This window comes from Schistocerca nitens, chromosome 2 (genome assembly GCF_023898315.1).
Source record: "Schistocerca nitens isolate TAMUIC-IGC-003100 chromosome 2, iqSchNite1.1, whole genome shotgun sequence".
Classification (NCBI taxonomy): Eukaryota; Metazoa; Arthropoda; class Insecta; order Orthoptera; family Acrididae; genus Schistocerca; species Schistocerca nitens.
The window spans coordinates 150,172,432-150,195,949 of record NC_064615.1 but is presented as its reverse complement, the minus strand read 5'-3'; the positions used below and the strand labels follow the sequence as shown (position 1 = coordinate 150,195,949).

The following is a 23,518-nucleotide window of genomic DNA, read 5'->3' as shown; positions in this document are numbered from 1 at the left end:
AACCATAGCTTGTAATGTAAACATATACATGAGTCCTAGGGACTCACTACACTTGTAGCATCAACAGCAACCATAAGCCCCAGGGACTCATTCAACTAAAATTCTAACCTTCTGATTGTTGTTCGCACATGTCATCACATTCACCCTGACACTGAGGAAAATAACAGGCCACATTAAAAAATTGGATTGAAAACATAACATTTACATAGATTCAAAACTTGAGTAGTTCTTTAGACTTGGGTAGTGAATTAAGGGTTACCAAAGGTCCGAGTATATGCAATAGGTTCTCAGATGTGTAAGCAGCTCAAAATAATAGTCCTGTACGATGGGTGTTCATCAGAAGTGCATTGGGGAAGTGCAATAGGACTACTACTGTTCTCTTTATACATAAGCAAACTGATGGGTGTCGTGCTTGTCCAGTTTGTTAGTATTTGCTGATGGTGCTGTAGTGTACGGGGAAGTATTGTTCTTGAGTGACTGTAGGAGGATACAGGATATCTTGGACAGAATATCTATTTGGTGTGATGAATGGTAGCTTACTATAGATGTAGAAAAATTTAAGAATGCAGATGTGTAAGAAAAAACAACTCTATAACATTTAAATACAATGTTAGTGGTGTGCTGCTTGACATAGTCATGTCGATTGAATACTTAGGTGTAACATTGCAAAGCAATATAAAATGGAATGAGTATATAAGGTCAGTATTAGGGAAGGCAAATGGTCGGCTTGGGCTTATTGCGGAGAATTTTAGGAAAGTGTGGCTCATATCTAAAAGTAAACGTGTGCAGAACACTTATCTGTCCCATTTTTGAGTACTGCTTGAATGTTTGGGTTCCCTACCTGACTGGACCGAGTAATACATTGAAACAATTCAGTTAGCTGCTAGATTTATTACCATTAGGTTTGATCACCACTTGAGTATTATGAAAATGGTCTGTGAACTCAAATGGGAATCCCTAGAGGAATAGGATTTCCGTTTTTCAAAACATTATTGAGAAATTTTAGAGAACTGGCATGTGCAACTGACTGTAGGAGGATTCTACACCCACCAGCCTATATCTTACATACAATCTGCAAAGACAAGATAAGAAAGATTAGGGCTCATTTGGAGGCATTGTTTTTTCTTTATTCCATTTGCAGGTGGAATGGGAAAGGGAATGACTGGCAGTGGTATGAGGTACCCTCCACTATGCACTGTATCAGGGTGTACATGCCCCAGTACAGCCGGAAAATATGAGGAGACCCCAGGAATATTTTCAACTGGGAAAAACCTGGGAATTTTTTAGAATTCTGGGAATTTTTCATTGTTTTAATTTTTAGTTAGATTTTCCTGGATTCGACTGGTAAGAACTGATACTCAAACAAAGAATTTTACTTTAACCCATTACTGTGCAATAATACTACAGCAGTAAAATATAAATGAGAGAATAACACAAAAATAAAACTTCAGGCAGAAAGAAAATGTGCCATTTACAACATCAAAACAGAGTGCATTTAGAAGCCAACAGCAAAATGTGTCAAAGGCTTTAGGACAAATACTATGCAATATTTCATAACAACAAACTACTTTTGAATAGCATGGTGTCACAACTGTTTACATTTCAAATAGGTCATGGGAAAATATTGCAATTGGTGGTACGAGAAGTGTTACATTCAAAGTAAATTTCCTTTTATGTAGGATGAATTGCATTACGTGTGAGAATGTGCTATGAATTTCTTAATCACGGGACATTGGACTGTCATTCAAAACCTAACATTTTTAGGACTAGCCACTGAGAAAAATTTTGGGCCCAGAACACCAGCAATTTAGGCCATTATTTAAAATTTTACTGGCACATACGTATTTGATAAACCTTTAATGGTATCACACTCTAAAAACGACCAAGATTCAAGGTTAGTTTTTCATATTTATTTTAGACCTTTCATAGATTACAAATTATACAGTAATGATGTGCTCATAGGATACTGCTTAACCACCCCTTCGGAAAAAAAACCAAAAAATTTTGAAGACCGTTATTATAGGTGAAAGTTTAACTTCCCCTGTAGTTGTTATCTTTTCCTATTTGTGTGTTTACACTGTTTAAAAGTGATGTTGCTATTATCTGACTGCATCATGTGTCCTATGTTCTAAAAATCTGCTGTCATTGGCTGGCAAGATCGCAATCTCGATTTCAGTGCTATGGGAACTACTGAGCTGTAATTGGCAAATTTGTATTTATTCTTTCGTAATATGAAAATACGCAGTTTACATGTTTCCACACAACCAAGATCTTTCCAAAATGTGTCGATTTTTGCTGGGTTTTGTTTCCTAAAGTGCGGGGAAGTTCTACACCAATGCATAAAATTACCATTCAAAGGACTGACAAGTTTTATGGCTCCAGAGAAAAGGATATTGTTGCCTAACAAGAATAGAATGTACCTGGTGATCAAAAAGTCAGTATAAATTTGAAAACTGAATAAATCATGGAATAATGTAGATAGAGAGGTTCAAATTGACATACATGCTTGGGATGACATGGGGTTTTATTAGAACCAAAAAAATACAAAAGTTCAAAAAATGTCCGACAGATGGCGCCTTCATCTGATCAGAGTAGCAATAATTAGCATAGCAAAGTAAGACAAAGCAAAGATGATGTTCTTTACAGGAAATGCTCAATATGTTCACCATCATTCCTCAACAATAGCTGTAGTCGAGGAATAATGTTGTGACCAGCACTGTAAAGCATATCCGGAGTTATGGTGAGGCATTGGCGTCGGATGTTGTCTTTCAGCTTTCCTAGACATGTCGGTCGAACACGATTCACTTGCGACTTCAGGTAACCCCAAAGCCAATAATCACACGGACTGAGGTCTGGGGACCTTGGAGGCCAAGCATGACGAAAGTGGCAGCTGAGCACACGATCATCACCAAATGACACGCACAAGAGGTCTTTCACGCGTCTAGCAATATGGGGTGGAGTGCCATCCTGTTCTAATAAAACCCCATGTCATTCCAAGCATGTGTGTCAATTTTTACCTCTCTATCTACATTATTCCGTGGTTTATTAAGTTTTCAAATTCATAGACTTTTTGATCACCCTGTATTTTCATGTGGGGTACTGCTTAGTTTCACCAGGGAGAAAGTGTATTTTTAATGGGGCAAGCCGGGAAAAAATCCAGGAATTCTTTTTTTCTTGGCCACATATACACCCTGTATATACAGGGCTATTACAAATGATTGAAGCGATTTCATAAATTCACTGTAGCTCCATTCATTGACATATGGTCACGACACACTACAGATACGTAGAAAAACTCATAAAGTTTTGTTCGACTGAAGCCACACTTCAGGTTTCTGCCGCCAGAGCGCTCGAGAGCGCAGTGAGACAAAATGGCAACAGGAGCCGAGAAAGCGTATGTCGTGCTTGAAATGCAACGACACTTCAGGACGAAGTTCAACAAAGATCCACCAACTGCTAACTCCATTCGGTGATGGTATGCGCAGTTTAAAGCTTCTGGATGGCTCTGTAAGGGGAAATCAATGGGTCGGCCTGCAGTGAGCGAAGAAACGGTTGAACACGTGCGGGCAAGTTTCACGCGTAGCCCGCGGAAGTCGATGAATAAAGCAAGCAGGGAGCTAAACGTACCACAGCCGACGATTTGAAAAATCTTACGGAAAAGGCTAAAACAGAAGCTTTACTGTTTACAATTGCTACAAGCCCTGACACCCGATGACAAAGTCAAACGCTTTGAATTTTCGGCGTGGTTGCAACAGCTCATGGAAGAGGATGCTGTCAGTGCGAAACTTGTTTTCAGTGATGAAGCAACATTTTTTCTTAATGGTGAAGTGAACAGACACAATGTGCGAATCTGGGCGGTAGAGAATCCTCACGCATTCGTGCAGCAAATTCGCAATTCACCAAAACTTAACGTGTTTTGTGCAATCTCACGGTTTAAAGTTTACGGACCCTTTTTCTTCTGCGAAAAAAACGTTACAGGACATGTGTATCTGGACATGCTGGAAAATTGGCTCATGCCACAACTGGAGACCGACAGCGCCAAATTCATCTTTCAATAGGATGGTGCTCCACCGCACTTCCATCATGTTGCTCGGCATTTCTTAAACAGGAGATTGGAAAACCGATGGATTGGTCGTGGTGGAGATCATGATCAGCAATTCATGTCATGGCCTCCATGCTCGCCCGACTTAACCCCATGCGATTTCTTTCTGTGGGGTTATGTGAAAGATTCAGTGTTTAAACCTCCTCTACCAAGAAACGTGCCAGAACTGTGAGCTCGCATCAACGATGCTTTCGAACTCATTGATGGGGACATGCTGCGCCGAGTGTGGGAGGAACTCGATTATCGGCTTGATGTCTGCCGAATCACTAAAGGGGCACATATCGAACATTTGTCAATGCCTAAAAAAACTTTTTGAGTTTTTGTATGTGTGTGCAAAGCATTGTGAAAATATCTCAAATAATAAAGTTATTGTAGAGCTGTGGAAATCGCTTCAATCATTTGTAATAACCCTGTATATGGTGGCTTGCTTGGTATGTATGTAGAAGTAGATAATTGTCATATGGGATTTAAAATGACTCTCTTCTCTCTACTGTCTGTACATCATTCTTTCATGTTTTCCTGTGTACTACCTCTTTTTTTCAATTGGGGATTGTATTTAGATTTTATCATCTCAGTTAGCCTTACTTCAGTTATACTTTCACCACTTATGTAAGTAGGTACTTTCTCTTGGCCTCACCCCATGTTAACTAATGATTGTTTCTTGTTGGCTGCTGCTTCAGAACAAACAAGATTTAATATCCATATAGCCACTTTGTAGGCATCATTTTGCTATTGGATACACTATTTGCAACAGAAGAGAAGCAGTCTAGTAAATAACTGTTGAAACAGGTACCATTGAGGCAAAACTGACAGATACTTAAATTAAAAAGGAGATTTTAGATCTAAAGGACTTCAACTTTTTAAACATTGTTTCTACACGAGAATGAGATGGGTGAAAACAGATAATTCTTGGGGAAATAATTGCAAATTCTTGAAGGAAGGAAAAATTGCTCCAAACTTAAGGTCTTTGAAAGATGTCAGAAGTAATAGTGGGTTAACATAGAATTCAGATTCCAAAATTCTCGTAATAAGCTTCTTCCAATTGATAGACTAACATTGAGAGCTAAAACCAAAATAAGTCACTGAACATAAATAGAAACAAAGAAGAGCAGAAGAAGATCAAATAAGGTTGGGGTGTAGGAGAGATAATGTGTGGAAACAACTAAAGAAATAAATTATAATAAAATGTTAATAATTGATAGAAAAATAATAAAAATACATTGATAAAGTAGAAAACAGATAGTGAAAGCATACAGGAGAAAGATGTGGAAGAGAATTGAGAAGTTAAGATCAAGTGTGAGATGAACAGATTATTTGTGGAAGAATGACTTTCCATTTCCAAAGTTTTGAAATATTGGTTTTAGGAAAGTGTTTCAAATGATCTGATTAGGTCCCTTTATAAAGAGTGTTATCAATGTAAAAAGAATTGTTACTGATGAATGATGTATTTCATATTGAAGACAGTTTATCATTCAAAATGATACAAGTGCTGATAAAAGTAATAGGAGAAGCTAGACAAAAGTTGATTAGTCAGTAATCTGCATGTTCACATTCTCATATTCCTTTTCCCATCACAAGCACTTTTCTGTTCCTTCATCAAAAAAGTTCCAGGACAGTTTATGTTACCTGTTATGTGTGTATCCTTGAAATGACTTTGGCCGTGTTTCTGTGCAAACTCATTATCTGGCAGGGCTGTGCTAAGCAACTAACTGTTTGGGTTCTTGGCACATTAGTTAACGATGACACAATGGATGCTGATTGTGGTCAAAGGGTGAACATTACGTTTGGGAAAGCCCCTTGTGAGACATGGACTATGATCAAGCAAACATATGCAGATGAGGCACATTCAAGAAGTCGTGTTTTTGACTGACACAAAAGATTTCGTGAAAGCAGAGATTCAGTGCAAGACGATACCAGAACTGGTCGCCCATCTACAGTACATACTGATGCAAATGTGGAATGTGCAAGGCAGTTATTGCAAGAAGACCATCATGTAACTGTGCGTGCAATATCAGAAGAACTTAATTTGAATCATGATGTGTGTCATAATAATTTACACGAAGATTTTGGGAAACACAAACTTAAGTCAAAACTTGTCCCTCACACACTAACAGATGAACAGAAAGAGGAAAGACGAAGAATTTCTGCTGAACTACTAGGTGGAGCCAGGTGTGATCCCGCATTTCAGTTAGAGATTATTGCTGGGTTGAAAGTTTGTGCTACCAGTATTACTGTCATATAAAGCACCAAAGTGCTGAATGGTGGAGTCCTGGATCGCCAGTCTCAAGAAAAGTCAAACGACAACCTTTGGTAACAAAGACAATGCTGGTCACATTCTTTGATAGTAAAGGATTAACTCACCATGATTATGTTCCTCCAGGTCAAATAGTGAACCAGACTCTTTACATCAACGTCTTGAAACGTTTGCGACAAGCAGTTCAACATCGCAGCCCTGATTTAAGGCATTCTCAGGACTCGTTCTTAGTGCATGATAATGCAAGACCACATACTGCTTCATCTGTTACCATGCTTTATTGGTTACCAAGTTTCTGACCAGACATTCTGTAATTGACATCTTACATCTAACGTATTCGCCCGACCTCTCATCTTGTGATTTTTTTTCTTGTTTCGGTGAATGAAAAGGCAACTGAAAGGAAAGCTTTATCAAGATATCAAAGACACCCAATGGGTAGTGACAAATGACCTTACAAGTATTGCAGTTGAAGATGTCCTTGCTTGCTCCAAGACCACCAGAAATGTTGCCAACTGTGTGTAGATAGCCAAGGGGACTACTTCAATAGGAGCTAGGATCATTACTTGGTAAGAACAAAATTATGTTCTTAAAAAGCCTGTCCTAGAACTTTTCTGTTAAAAGGAGTATGTTAGTGGTGGGCAGCGTAAGACAGATTTTCCAGTGGGGCTGTTCACAAGAGTGTCAGATGCATGCTTAGAGGTATTTTAGAGCCACAGAAAGGTGTTGCCGTTATGAGGTGGGTGGACCAGCATTGTTCCAGATAGAAAGTGGAAGATTTCAAGTTTTAGTCCCACTTCAGTAATGTGTTGGGAAAATAGATTTACCTTATATGAATGAGGTGCATCAGAAACATGAGTTTCTGCTTTCATTTTTTCTTTTCTTAATTTTTAACTTTTTCGTTTCTTAATTTTTAACTCGTCATCTGCTGTCTCCACCACTTCTAATTTCCCAGTTTTCAAATAGGTGTGTTGCTGAATTTCTATTACTCATGTTTTCCTTCTGTCTCCTCCTTGCCCCTTGATTTTGAACGATTGTCTTACATAAACCTGGTATAATCATTTCCTCTAACCATTTTGTCTCGTTTGAGTAAGCCTTATTTCACTTTGGAGAAGTGTAAACCAACACTCCATAAACACTTAATGTTAATGGTGTAATGACGAATAAGAGAGGAAATGGTATATGTGTAGATAGGAGTAGTGTGACGAGTGTGAGGCCCATTGTCACTTTTCAGATAGGATAAGAGAAACCAACATTAGAAGTAATGTGTTAGTGGGAAAGTAGGTAGCAGCAGGGACAGAATGTGGAATTAACTAGAGTTGAACGAAAGAAGAAGGAAAAAATGTGGAAGGAAAGGAAGGAGTCACAGTTGATCTCATTTCATAATCACTCTTATCCAAATGTTTGCAATGAAGTGTGTCATACGTAGTTAACATACACAGTTATTCACATCATCTCTGTTCTTTTATTCTACACTAGAGAAAAATGCTTCCATAATCTGATATCATGTAAGAATTGTTGAATATGCCTTTTGTATTTTGTCAAAGGAATATGAGTTTGGATATCATTTCAAAATCCCTCCATGCTGCATTCCTCTGTTCTGATTGCCATTTCTGCTTATGTTTCTAGTTAAAACTTCTGTCGGTGAATTCAGAAGAGTTCATGAAATATTTCAACCAAAGCCATGCCCTGTATGTTAAGTATCAGGTTATGATTCACAAAGAAACTCCCGAGGAATGCAACAGATTAAATTACTGTGAATTCCTCATTGACACGCCTCTCAAGGTAGTGTACAAACTTAACACAATTTGTGTTTTTTAACTTAACAGTTTGCTGTGCCATTCGCAAGGCTGTAACGTACAAATGTATATATAATTGATTAAATGACCTGTAAAATTCAGAGTTAGTTATTAGTATTGGATCGTATATTTCGTGTGTGTGTGTGTGTGTGTGTGTGTGTGTGTGTGTGTGTGTGTGGGTGGGTGCGGGCTCGCGCACGTGCGCTAATGAAGGTAAATAGGCTGTGCTCTTTATAACAGGAAATAATGACAAAGATGGGAGAATGTGCAGTTATTATGTAACGAATTATTTGACATCGAATTCCTTACTGATTGAAAAAGGCATATGCACAATATCTCACATTTATTGGGACAGTTGAAATAGATCGTAAAATCCTTGCTGTGCAGAGATTGGTTTGATGCAGTACTCCACACTGTAGTGAGACCTTGATCTCACTCAGAACTTTTGCCCTGCAATGATGTTTGGAATTTCATCTTTCTATTGCTACACATTACATGAAGTCCTAACGTACTTTTCACTTTTAAGAAAACCTCAAAATTACGTGCTCCTAGAATTTTGCATGACATATCCTAAATGTGAAAAAATTGAAATAGTAAATTTTGGTAAAGGAAACCCCTTTAGCTGCTAGAACTTTCCTTATTAGTCTTTAAAAATAAAATCAACAAGTTTTATGTGTCATTAGGAACAAAAATGAAATTATTCTAATTAATTATTTCACAGTTGGTCTTAAGGGCCACAATATAGGGGGACTATGCTGTGTAAATTGGTTGATGATTAAATAAAAGGGAAAACATTGGTGTCAGTGCTGCAAGATCAGATGGTTTTGTGCTTGGGATATTAGGATATATTTCAACTGATTGGGAAAAGATTGGCCACAAACCAAGAAAAAATTTCATATGTATTTTAGATACCTTCGTTCCTACCAATTTCAAAGCATGCTATTTCCCCCTCTACACACTGTGTCAAATTTTCTTCCTTAACAAGAACAGGTACCTTCAAAATTGCTGTCAGCATAGTCACCTTAATAATAATGCTTCGTGGTATTCGTAATTTGAGGGTCATATTCTGGTCTCATGTTGGCCCAGTCTGATCTGCTTGTATCAATTTTTTTCCCCTCTTAGGACATCATTTTAAAATGTGAGTTGTCTTATTAATTGTTCTGGTTGAATACAGCCAAGTGTGGGATGTGTGTATTACATTATCATCTTTTCAAAATTGACCTAGCAACAAAAAATAAAAATAAAATACGAGGTGCTATCCAAAATTTTTGGGACTGGTGCTGCCATGTGTTGAAAACCTTACCTTTGGACTAATGGTCACCATCACCCTCAAAGTAGTTATCATCCGCATGTACACACCAGTCCCAGCACTTCTGCCACTGGTCAAACATTTTCTGGAAGTCCTGTGCTTTGAGGGTGTTTATCACTGGCAGCAGTGCTTCTTGAATCCTCTCTAGAGTGTCAAACCAACGGCCTTTCCACTTGAGTTTCAGTTTTGGGAATAGCGCGAAGTTGCAAGGTGCCAAATCTGGTGAATATGGTGGGTGGGGTACAACCGCCTAGTTGTTTTTTGCCAAAAAGGTCCTAGTGAGCAAGGACATGTGACAAGACATGTTGTTGTGATGCAGCAGCCAGTTCCCTTGACGCCAAAGTTCAGGCCGTCATTGCCACACGTTCCCACGGAGCTGTTGCAAAACATCACAGTAGTAAGCGGAATTCACTGTTTGGTTGGGTGGGACGAATTCTTTGTGCACAATTCCCTTGGCATCAAAGGAAACGACGATCATGCTCTTCACTTTGCTCTTCACCTGTCTCGCTTTTTTGGGTCTTGGAGAGCCCAGGCTCTTCCACTGGGATGATAGTTGCTTTGTCTCTGGGTCATATTCGTAAATCCAGCTCTTGTTGCTGGTGATAACCCCTGACAAGAAGGTTGAATCATCAGATGCGGTCTGACAAAGGTCCGTGTTCTGTTCGCGGATCCATCATAAAATCGCCACACAGAGTATTACGGAAATCACTGTGGACACACAACACATCCTCCCAGCTGAATGCCTCTCCGCACACTGTCTCATCAGGTATGCAGCTCTCGCCACCCAGCGATGCAAAGATCTACTACTCCTACTTTCCAGATGGCAGCACCCGTCCCGAAAAGTTTGGATTCCACCTCGTAAAACATAGAAAATGATAGCTGTACAGCTTTATTGGGGTGTTTCATATGGTACTCTCATTATATCTGCAATATAATCATTCTGTGATGATTTGTTCCCATGAAAAATCAAATCAAAACACTGGCAGATACTCTGCAGGTGCTTGTCTCTATATAAGATCAGTCCAAATTTTGTGTTCTATATTGTATACATACATGGTTTTCATAATGTATACTTAATCCATACATTCCCCTGCCTCTACTGTAATCTTGCACTTATCCACAGAACTGTCCCTGACCCCAATGTCTACAGCTTATGTTAGTGAAATCTATTTCGGAAAGCATGAAGTAATGCCTTGTGCAAAGGAAATGTATGTAAACAATCTCAACATTTCTCCAACCAGAATATTTGTTAGACTCATTTGTTACTGAGCACAGCCTACTTATCTCAGTTTGTTACCAAATCTCATTTACTTTTGAAATTTTTGTGAAACAAAGAACATTAATTTGAGTTGATAGATAAACAAAATATTGATTGTATCAAAAGGAAATTTCTTTTGAGAAAACGTAAAATTATGTGAGCGAAGTACTTACCTTCAAGCTGTGAAATATCACTACTGCTGAGAGGCACATATAAAAGCCTGCAACACTATCCTAGCTTTTGTAACTAATAGTTTATTCCCAAAAAAAAAGAGGGTTAGGTTGGGTACATTTAAAAAGGAAGGGCAGGTAGCAAATGGTTCAAATGGCTCTGAGCACTATGGGACGTAACAGCTGTGGTCATCGGTCCCCTAGAACTTAGAACTACTTAAACCTAACTAACCTAAGGACATCACACACATCCATGCCCGAGGCAGGATTCGAACCCGCGACCGTAGCAGTCGCGCGGTTCCGGACTGCGCGCCTAGAACCGCGAGAGTACCGCGGCCGGCAGCTCAGACAACAGGATGAGAGAAACACATCTGTTGTGAAGATGACAGGAGACAAAGAGAACTCTTTTCCATGTTGATTTTGGTCTTCCTTTGTCCTCACAATAGATGGGTCTGAGTGACATGCCCTTCCTTTTTAACTGTACCATAACTGTCCCTCTTCTTCTTCTTCCCTTTTTTTTAAAAAAAAAAGAAAAAAGAAAAAAAAGGAACTACTAGTTTAAGTAATGAGGAACATCTTGTATATTTTTATATCAGCACAACAGATATTTTGTCTCTTGAAAGTAAGTACGGCCTAGCAATTCTGTACTACAATAATGAACAAAATATTGAATTCTTTCATTTGTTGATGAAGGCTTTCATTTGTTAATTGTTATATTTTTTTCACTGGTGTTATCAAATGCTGTAACCATATTTCCATACTTTTTAAACTGACTGATTTTCTATTGGTATGAAAGTTTGGATCTTAAAATCTACATCTATACTCTGAAAGATGCTTTATGATGTGTGGCAGAAGATTTAAAAATATTCAGCAGGGTATACTGCTGTTCTTGTGCTAGTATATCTGCACATTGATCTAATTGTGTGCATAATTTATGTTGTCCTAATTATATAGATTTGTTAAAAAACTGCATTTAGATGGTTCCCATTAGGTAATAGGAAGATAATGAAGTGTCCCACTGTGTTTCAATCATTCAGGAGTTTCAGTATGTGCTCACAAGAGATCAAAAAACTACTTACAGTATTTTTATTGCTCTCTACCATCAATTTGAGAACTCTTCCTCATATTTTGTAGCTCTGTACAAGTGTAATAAAATTAACTGCATTATTTTTATGTTTTGTGCTACTGGATAACAGAAGAAGAAAGATATTGCATTTAACAGTCCAGTATCATTTGAGAGTATACGACTCAGTACACTTACCTGTATAACAGTAGAAAGATTTTATACAACACTGCTTATTTATCAAATCTATTATCAATCTCATGGGCTTCTAACATGTTTAAATATATTACCCAAAATATAAAACTTCTCTGTGTGTCATATCACAATATTAGGAAGGATGAATATTGGCCTGTAACACCCAATCTCCTTATTCTTATACTGATTTATTATGACATGGAAGTGTAAAAGTAAAAGTTAAAAATTACAAGTAAGAAGTTGAAAATAAGTGAACTGTTTTTTGATGGAAGAAGTCAACAACAAACAAAGGCAAGAGCAAGGTTTTCATTTTATGTAACAATTCCATTAACCCTTTTTTTTGGGCGGGAGGGTGTAGAATGTTAAAGTCGAAGATGATAAGGAGAATGCCTGTAAATCTGCTTAAGAAGGATCTGAAAGGTAGTTTGGAACAAATGAATGTGAAAACATCTTGACAAATTTAGTAAGAATTATCAGAATCTGACCTTGAATCTGTTTTGTATAGTAGCATTGATGTGGGGCAGGGAGGGGGGGGGGGGGGGCAAATCCCCAGGGTCCAAGGGTTCGGATCCTCCAAGGTGCTCAGTTCACAAATATCAGACTGCTGTAAAATAAGTCATGTATCATACACCACTGGAAAATAAATTAGTACACCTGGAAAGACAACGTCGATATTGATTCAGTGGCAGCATATGCCACCTGAGGGTATTAGGTGTACTGATGAGAGCGCTATCTGTGTTTACTTCTAATAGGGAGTGCTTGCAGCCAGAAGGCATTGTGTGGTGTAAATGTGTGAAGCAAGCACGCAACCATGCCATGGAGACACACTTGTGGTTCCTACAGCCAACTGAGTGAGTTTGAAAAGCATCTATGTGTGGCCTTCTGAGTGGCGCGATGGTCCTTTCAGAGAATTGTCTCACATGTTGGATGTGCTATGTCAGTTGTGCAATTATGCTGCTATCAGTGGTCACATGAACATTCTCACACCCGTAGACGAGGTTTTGGGCATCAATGCAGCATAGACGCCCACCAGGATTGTCGTACTGTATGGGCAGCAGTGGCAGATCATACACCTACTGTAGCATAGATAAGAGGGCTTGTGAGCCCAGACATGTCAAGACGAACTGTTGTGAAACAGTTGTTAAAAGTGGGACTATAGGCATGAACACCTCTAGCCCATCTTCCACTCATGCCACAGCATTGATGTGCACAGCTCAACTAGTGCCATCAGATGATCACTTGTAAGCCAGAATAGTGTGCTGTGATCTTCAGCAATAAAAGCAGATTAGGGCTGCATTTAAGTGATGGTCATTTGCATGTATGATGTAAACCTGGTGAGCGCTGTCTTCTAGAGAGCATTTGTTCAAGACACACTGCCCCCACCCCAGGCCTTGTGGTTTGGGGTGTGATAACCTACAACTCTTGTTCAATAGAAAGATGATGTATTGCTCCAGCAGGATAGTGCTTCCCAAAAAACTCAACATGCTCTGCAAGATGTGCACCAACTTCCCTGGCCAGCATGATCTCCAGACCTGTCTCCAGTCTAACGTGTGGGATATGATTTGGGCGAGAAGTGACAGGTGTGACTCATTAACCAACAACTCTTGCAGAGCTATGTGAACAGGTCGAGCAAGCATGGCATAATGTATCCCAGGACAGTATTTGCCATCTGCATGATCAACTGGATGCCAGAGTCAGTGCCTGCATTGTCACCCATGGAGGCTACACCACATACTAATATGGGTGTTTCAACATGGGTTGATAACTGGTACCTCAGAACTGTTTGTGCTGTTGATCTGTAAATGAAATCATTTCATGTATTCTATATGCACTATTGCAACAATAAATCTTCAGTGAACTGGACAACTCTAAAAGAGTGTGCTTTTTTTCCTGGTAGTGTATAATAAATAAAAGAGCATCAGCATAGCCAATCTAGCTCTTGCTTTCCAATTCAGTTCTTCACTTTTATGTTTCGTCCAGACCAATTGCATACAACTGTGTTTCATGTTTAATCTTGAATGCACAGTATTTTCTTTAGACACCTTGTGATGGAGTCAAAAATGCGAATTCCTTAAATGTTGTTGGCAACTGCTGTGAATTATAATTTAATAGGATTGCCAACAACATTCAAAGATAAGGCATACTGATTCCAACACAGTATGATTCTACACAAAATATGCAGAAAATATTTTGCATTCAAGAGTAAACACAAAATGAAATATGATTATTTCTATATACACTACTGGCCATTAAAATTGCTACACCACGAAGATGACGTGCTACAGATGCGAAATTTAACCGATGGGATGAAGATGCTATGATATGCAAATGATTAGCTTTTCAGAGCATTCACACAAGGTTGGCGCTGGTGGCGACACCTACAATGTGCTGACATGAGGAAAGTTTCCAACCGATTTCTCATACACAAGCAGCATTTGGCCGGCGTTGCCTGGTGAAACATTGTTGTGATACCTCGTGTCAGGAGAAGAAATGCAAACCATCACGTTTCCGACTTTGATAAAGGTCGGATTGTAGCCTGTCGTGATTGCGGTTTATCGTATCATAACATTGCTGCTCGCATTGGTTGAGATCCAATGACTGTTAGCAGAATATGAAATCGGTGAGTTAGGAGGGTAATATGGAACACTGTGTTGGATCCCAACGGCCTCGTATCACTAGCAGTCGATGTGACAGGTATCTTATCCGCATGGCTGTAACGGATCGTGCAGCCGTGTCTCGATCCCTGAGTCAACAGATGGGGATGTTTGCAAGACAACAACCATCTGCACGAACAGTTCGACGACATTTGCAGCAGCATGGACTATCAGCTCGGAGACCATGGCTGCGGTTACCCTTGACGCTGTATCACAGACAGGAGCACCTGCGATGGTGTACTCAACGACGAACCTGGGTGCACGAATGGCAAAACGTCACTCTCTCTCTCTCTCTCTCTCTCTCTCTCTCTCTCTCTCTCTCTCTCTCTCTCCTTTTTTTTCCGGATTAATCCAAGTTCTGTTTACGGCATCATGATGGTCGTATCCGTGCTTGGCGACATAGCGGTGAATGCACATTGGAAGTGTGTATTCGTCATCGCCATACTGGCGTATCACCCGGCGTGATGGTATGGGGTGCCACTGGTTACATGTCTCGGTCACCTCTTGTTCACATTGATGGCACTTTTAACAGTGGACATTACATTTCAGATGTGTTACAACTCAAGGCTCTACCCTTCATTCGATCCCTGCAAAACCCTACATTTCAGCAGGATAATGCACGACCGCATGTTGCAGGTCCTGTACGGGCCTTTCTGGATACAGAAAATGTTCAACTGCTGCCCTGGCCAGCACATTCTCCAGATCTCTCACCAATTGAAACGTCTGGTCAATGGTGGCTGAGCAACTGGCTCGTCACAATACACCAGTCACTACTCTTGATGAACTGTGGTATCGTGTTGAAGCTGCATGGGCAGCTGTACCTGTACAGGCCATCCAAGCTCTGTTTGACTCAATGCCCAGGCGTATCAAGAGCGTTATTATGGCCAGAGGTGGTTGTTCTGGGTACTGATTTCTCAGGATCTATGCACCCAAATTGCGTGAAAATGTAATCACATGTCAGTTCTAGTATAATATATTTGTCCAATGAATACCTGTTTATCATCTGCATTTCCTTGGTGTAGCAGTTTTAATGGCCAGTAGTGTAGTTGCTCTGTAAGAATTGTAAAAGTAAGAAATGAAATGATATGAAAGAGGGCCATTGGCCTTGCTGATGCTCAGAAGTAAAGAGGTAATGTTCTTCTTTTGTTTGCCTGTAGAATTGGCAACTTACATGGGAACTCTCATATTACTTAATGTGACATTATTTCTTCATCAAAGAGCCTTGTCCTTCAGATGTTCATCTCGGAAAATTGGATGTACAAATAACGGAAATTTCCTAAGAATATTGGAGCTCTTGAGTCATTATGATCCAATTCTTGCAAAATACATTAGCAAGGTCAGAGATGGATAAGAAACTGGAATGCATTTAAAAGTCATTATCTGCCAAGCGATAGGATAAATTTTTCTAGTTGTGCCATCATGTCAGGAGTGCTATCTTAGAACAGGAAAAAGATGAGAAATGTTATTCAAAAATGGAAAATCCAGGATTGAATGTAACAATATTATGAAAAGGAAAATTGCTACTCACCGTATAGCGGAGATGCTGAGAAGTGCTATTCAATTATTGCTGATGCAACTCCTCGTTCAGATCATGTTGAACAGGCAACAATCATCCTGCATCAGATTTATTTCAATAATGAAATTGATAAATATTAAATAAATGAGCAGTGTTTGGAATTAGTATATTGTAATTACAAAACAGGAATCATTGTTGCACATTTAATTTGATCGCTGCATGTGAAACAGTCATTTCCTGTCACTGAAAGCCATGAACAGGTTATGATAATGGAAGTGAAATGAGAGGGACTTATAAAGGAGCTCAGGCACATTTTCTTCTATGGAATCCTCTTGAAAAATTTTATCTGTGTGCTTGTCAAGGCCTCATGTGGAATACATGCAGTTGAGAGTTGTCATGAAGCAGATAAATTTTTTGGAGTGATTCAACTTCTTGTTCAGTTGCAATCTACAATGAGTATTTTTATGAAAATAATCAAAGATGACTGGCAATCAATTCACTGAAGCATGCAGGTTATTTATCAGTGAATACCACAATAATGTCACAACAGATTTAGAAGAAGAAATTAAATATTTGAAAAAAAAATCAGACTTCAAACTTTCAATACATTTCTTTGGAACTGTTAAACCTCTTGAGTAAGATTCATGAGCTTAAAGTTTCAAGCTTATTTTCAAATGTATGTAAAGTGAAGTGCATCTTCTACACTCTTCCAGTGACTGTAGCTCAAGCACAAAGGTCATTAAGCACTCTGGTTCGTGTTAAAAATGGTCTCAGATCAACTATGCATCAATGACGTATCACAGATTTGTGGGGACCATTGCAACTGAATATAATTTGCACGGCAGCTAGACTTTGATACTGTAAGTCAAACATTCGCTGAATGAAAGGCTCACAAAGTGCCATTGTCAGTGTTGTAGGCAAGTAGGGTATAATACACTACCCATTGCATGGATCCCAGTGGTTTACAAGCAAGCAGACTGATTTCTGTTTACTGAAATGTGTGGGCACACCAGGGAACAAGAGGGACAGAGGACTCCATATCACAGCACTACTGGCACCAGACATTTCAGCAATGTAGAACTTTGCACACTCATTCATGATTCATCCGATTGGTACATTAGTTCTTACAAAGTCACAATGGGAAATTTGAGAAACATGGTTAATGACTTTTTTTCTCCATTCCAAATGATTGTAATAGAACATTGTACAAGATGTTACATAATAACTGTTTCTAATTTTCTGAGTAATAAGAGGGCACACATTTAAATATATTTCACAATAAAGCAGTGACTAGTAATGTGTCTTTTTGGACTTGTACCAGGAATGTAATGAAAGTACTCAAAGTACTACATTGCAAGACAAGTGCACATACAAAATAAGATATTTACATTATAAGTACATACAGGGTGAGGAGCCATAGTGGTGAATGAAAAAGGTGAGAAAAGTGACAAAATATGTGAAGCAGATGATTAAAAGGTGATAAATATGAAAAATGTGATTAAAAGGTGCTAAAATATTTAAACAAGCTGATTACAAGGTGCCAAAGTATTTCAGTAAACAGATATGGTACATTTCTGATAATTTCCTACCGAAAAGTATGATGAAGGGCATAATAAATTCCCCCCCCCCCCCTTTCCTCAGAGCAGCTGTCTCGTAGTTAGCCGATTTTTCCATGTTATTCATCTTCTTAATCCCCTCTTCAAGGTATTTTTTTTTTTTCCTTTCACATTCTTTCTTATAAGCAGTAAATTTGCATGTACTTGCTGTCCATACCTATTGAACTGTTAGTCAGTGGGCACAGAAAGAAAATGAGGGTATTGTCCCAAGGTATCCCTCACAGTCACAACAACGTTTAAAAGTCTTTTGATCCTCACTGCTTGTCTTTCCGTAATGAGTGCTCGAAATGGGATAATGTAAGAGAAGCCTTAACAAGTTTTGACACATTTGAATACTTTAACTCTATGTATGATGAGTCTCTTTTTGAGACATGCTGCTGTCAGTAATTGTCAATACCTTTGTTATCTAACGCTGTGTAAACTGTAGAACCTTCCACTCACCTAATAAGTAATCTCGCCACTCACAGAACAGAAACATTTTTGCAGCCTTTAACATGGCACTGCAGCATTGTTTCTTTGGGGTCTAAAAACCTAAATCTCTTCACTGGTGTGCTCAATAAACACATTTTTTCCATCAGATTTTAGCAAGCTATTTTGTGCATTCTTCAGAAACCACAGCTTGTCATTATTATTATTTATGTATTGTATGGACATAAATATACAATTCACAGCAGTATTTACAGTATGAAGTGCAAAAGGAATATGCAAGAGCTCTGGTCTCAATTGACCTCATTACAGAGTGATGTCAAAGAGTCTATCCGTTCCAATGTTGTTGGAGAGGCATTGAGGATCCTTCTAGTCTGAAGCTTCATAATCACACAGTGGGGAGTCTGAGAGAGTCAACAGTTATACATGAAGGATTTAGTTCTTCCATATCCACATATTCTGTTCAGTTGACACCAGTTTCTTCTAGGCAGTTGCAAGCCTGATATACATATGGGGTCTTTGAGGCCATGGTGATGTATGCTGGCATCGATTTTGTATGTCTCCTTTCACATATCTTCAGTCTTCATTGTTTGGATCTCATGAGCAGCCCAGAATGATTTTCTTGACATGAAACACATGCTGCCTGGACTGAACATAATTTCCTGGACAGGCAGCCTTTGTGAAAACTCTACATTATTAACCTTTTTTCATTCACTGATCACTGCTTCTTCTCATCTCAACTGTGATGAAGCAGTATTACTGAGAGCAGACGACCATGTTCTTCCAGTTTACTGAGTTTGGTTACATCCCTCATAACAGCTGGTCATCCAAGAGAAAGTGTATTATCCAATGTAAAGACTTCATTATGAAAACCTCAGAAATACTTGAATTTTTTCTCGAAGCAGAAACCTTCAAAACCCAAGCCAAAAAGGTTTGAAGTATGTTTTCTATTTCTGTGTGCAATTTGTGAATCAAAGGTGTTTGACTTTCAAAATGTTGTGTGAACTTACTGAATAGCTCTGTAGATCTAATTATGAAATGAAGTTCTGCTTTCATTGAAGATTTTTTTTTAAGTACACGCAGTGGCATTGTAGTGTTTGGACTGAACAGTAGCAGAATTCTTCTTTCAGAGGTATATGTTTAAGAAAGTAATATTGAGTACTATTTACCTGGTCAGAAATCCTGAATCACCTAATGTAGGCCACCATGTGGTTGTATACCTCAAGAACTTATGATGTGAAATGTTAAACTTAGCCTGAATTTCTTCAAATTCTTACCACTGAATAGACCAACCATCTAAATAATAGAAAATATTGACCATAATTTCAGATACTTTTTTACCTGAACATTCCATAGTGTCTACATAGGCATTAGGCATGTATGAATGTTGCAAATTCTGATGTTCATAGGCCGTCTGCCCCAGATCTCGTGAACATCATTTTCTAAAAGCCTAAATACTTTTTTATTACATTAGTTCCATCTGACCCCAACATAGGGCATCTTTGGCTTCATGTAATTTCTAATGTAATGTTTCGCCATCTCCTTCCTCGATAAAGAAATTTCTTAGTTGATGCATTATTATGCAACACTTGCTCTCTGTCTGAAATGTAATGGTTGTTTGCAATTCTTGTTAATTTTTAACATTGGTAGTTTCATCAAAACACAATATGTAATTTGATGAACATGCTCCTTCTGAATATGTTCTCAGAAATATGGTGTCAGTCCATAAGTTATTAGCTACCTTATTTTCTCTGACAAAAGTGAAAACATGCAAGAACACTGTAAGGAAATATCATTTGAAAAATGTTACAAATTTCGTTTGACGTATCCATGGAGTAACTGGAAATCACTGATTTCATTTTCCAAATCATTCAGCAGTAGTGGAATTGTCACTGGTACTTAACATCTGTATTGTTGGTACACATATTGAACTTGAAAGTAAATATAGCTAATGTGTAATAATAAATTAAAGGTGAGTCTGCCATTTTGCAAGTACACAGATTATTGTTTTGTTTTATCACCAAACATGTTTCATCACAGTTGTGGCACCCTCAATGAGTTTTTTATTATTTTCCTTTTATTTTACATTGTGTGCAGCCTGTGACTGTCAACCAAAATCAGCCACTGGTCTAAGTTAGTACAACATGTCATTACTACTGTAGTATTTTGCAAGTCGTTAGCTGTGACAAGTTGGTTTTTATGTAACAAATGTTTTTTTGTGTAGTTGAGCTGAACAATTTCTCTTTCCGTTCTCTAAATACTGTGTCCTATTACATTGCCGGGGCTGGGACACACATTTCACTGAAATATGTACATTTGTGTGTAACCATATGTACAAATTAATTTGCAGTGTGAATGTAAAATGATTCATTCAACATCATTATAATCTGTTGTGCAAAATAATTCATGGGACATGTAACTAACTATCTTCAGTTTCTTTGCTATGTAAAACTGTATAGGATGACAGACCAGTAGTATCATGTGCCAAACTATTCATCACATTTTCAAAGTCGAAACAGCTTATTAATCCAGTTCTTATGCTCCTTTCTTCAGTATACCCAGAACAATCTCCTAGCTATCACATTATATGCTCAGGTGTATTAGACACAGGGTGATACGTAGACATAGCAATGTGACGAATCTTCTCATTTTCAATGAAAGAATTTCATGCTTCAGAGCAAAACTGCAATCCATTATCCAGCAGGATATATTGTGGCTGAGTGGTATTCAGAAAATAAGCTTCCTTCAATTATTTAACAATGACTGTGCTATTACCCTTTCCCAATGGAAAGAAGCAAACAGATTTTGAAAATAATTCCATCACTACCAAAATTTGTGAGAATTTTCCACAAGACTTCGGAAGGGGGTTGTGGAGGTCTAAAACCAGTGACATAAACTTTTGTTTGTTGGAGAATATTGTGCATGAATCCTTTATGTTGCATTGTGAGACACCTTGGTACTCTCTTGTACATCACATTTTTTATAATTCATTGTACGTGCTTCTGAAGTTGTTATAAGAATTTATTTGGAACAAAGTGTGCAAAACTGGTGGAAGTATATGTAATCAAATCATCAAGCATTATGTTTTGGTGTGCAAAGTCTCCTAAACTCTCAGTTTAAATCCATTCTGCAGTACAAGACATCATCATGAATTAGGTAATATAGCCAAATTTTAGCTCTACTTCATCCTGATACATTATCCTGAAAATTTTTAATACCTCATCTGCTTCAGGTTACCTTCCATTCAGAAAGTGGGTGCACTCAGCGACTGTTATATGATTTATAAATTATAGAGTGCAGCAATCAGTTTTCCTTCTCTCTCTCTCTCTCTCTCTCTCTCTCTCTCTCTCTCTCTCTCTCTCTCTCTTTTTCCCTGTTTGAATACTCAAAGAACTGTGACTGATGCTCGAACAACAGAGAACTAACATGGATCGAGATTAGAAAATAGTGCATTGATAATGGCTAGGCACTAGCTGAAATCTGGATTTGCGCAATAAAACCTGAAAAAAGAGATGACTGATTGCTGCGCTCTATAATTTATGAATATAAAATTTCATCTGCTTCTTCCTCTGTAAAAAAGTTACAGACGCGCGAAATTTGGCACGGACTTCAATGCGAGATGCCTTTAATAGGCTCCACAACGAAACATTGTCTCGAAATTTGGTAGAAAATCCAAAGAAATTCTGGTCGTATGTAAAGTACACAAACGGCAAGACGCAGTCAATACCTTCGCTGCGCAGTGCCGATGGTACTGTTACCAACGACTGTGCCGCTAAAGCGGAGTTATTGAACGCAGTTTTCCAAAATTCCTTCACCAGGGAAGACGAATGGAATATTCGAGAATTTGAAACACGAACAGCTGCTAGCATGAGTTTCTTAGAAGTAGATACCTTATGGGTTGTGAAGCAACTCAAATTGCTTGATACGGGCAAGTCTTCAGGTCCAGATTGTATACCGATTAGGTTCCTTTCAGATTACGCTGATAAAATAGCTCCCTACTTGGCAATCATATACAACCGCTCGCTCACCAGTAGATCTGCACCTACAGATCGGAAAATTGCGCAGGTCCCACCAGTGTTTAAGAAGGGTAGTAGGAGTAATCCATCGAACTACAGACCTATATCGTTGATGTCGGTTTGCAGTAGGGTTTTGGAGCATATACTGTATTCAAACATTGTGAATCACCTTGAAGGGAACGATCTATTGATACGTAATCAGCATGGTTTCAGAAAACATCATTCTTGTGCAACGCAGCTAGCTCTTTATTCGCACGAAGTAATGGCTGCTATCGACAGGGGATCTCAAGTTGATTCCGTACTTCTGGATTTCTGGAAGGCTTTTGACACTGTTCCTCAGAAGCGACTTCTAATAAGGCTGCGGGCCTATGGGGTATCGTCTCATTTGTGCGACTGGATTCATGATTTCCTGTCAGGAAGGTTGCAGTTCGTAGTAATAGATGGCAAATCATCGAGTAAAACTGAAGTGATATCGGGTGTTCCCCAGGGAAGCGTCCTGGGACCTCTGCTGTTCCTGATCTATATAAATGACGTAGGTGACAATCTGAGCAGTTCTCTTAGGTTGTTCGCAGATGATGCTGTAATTTTCCGTCTAGTAAGGTCATCCGAAGACCAGTATCAGTTGCAAAGTGATTTAGAAAAGATTGCTGTATGGTGTGGCAGGTGGCAGTTGACGCTAAATAACGAAAAGTGTGAGGTGATCCACATGAGCTCCAAAAGAAAACCGTTGGAATTCGATTACTCGATAAATAGTACAACTCTCAAGGCTGTCAATTCAACTAAGTACCTGGGTGTTAAAATTACGAACAACTTCGGTTGGAAAGACCACATAGATAATACTGTGGGGAAGGCAAGCCAAAGGTTGCGTTTCATTGGCAGGACACTTAGAAGATGCAACAAGTCCACTAAAGAGACAGCTTACACTACACTCATTCGTCCTCTGTTAGAATATTGCTGTGCGGTGTGGGATCCTTACCAGGGGGGATTGACGGAGGACATCGAAAGGGTGCAAAAAAGGGCAGCTCGTTTAGTATTGTCACGTAATAGGGGAGAGAGTGTGGCAGATATGATACGCGAGTTGGGATGGAAGTCATTAAAGCAAAGACGTTTTTTGTCAGGGCGAGATCTATTTACGAAATTTCG

The 23,518-nt window shown here is 38.8% G+C and overlaps 1 protein-coding gene across 3 annotated transcripts in view; it reads left to right on the top strand.

The window, feature by feature from the left end:
- LOC126235847 (arginyl-tRNA--protein transferase 1) overlaps positions 1–23,518 on the top strand; it is a 179,354-nt gene that overhangs the window by 92,459 nt on the left and 63,377 nt on the right. Inside the window, exon 7 of one of the 3 annotated variants that reach the window (XM_049944712.1) lies at positions 7,983–8,138. The exons of the other annotated variants lie outside the window; for them this stretch is intronic. Within the exon in view, the coding sequence (XP_049800669.1) occupies positions 7,983–8,138 (156 nt within the window). The remainder of the gene's footprint in view (positions 1–7,982; positions 8,139–23,518) is intronic. 3 annotated transcript variants of the gene reach the window in all.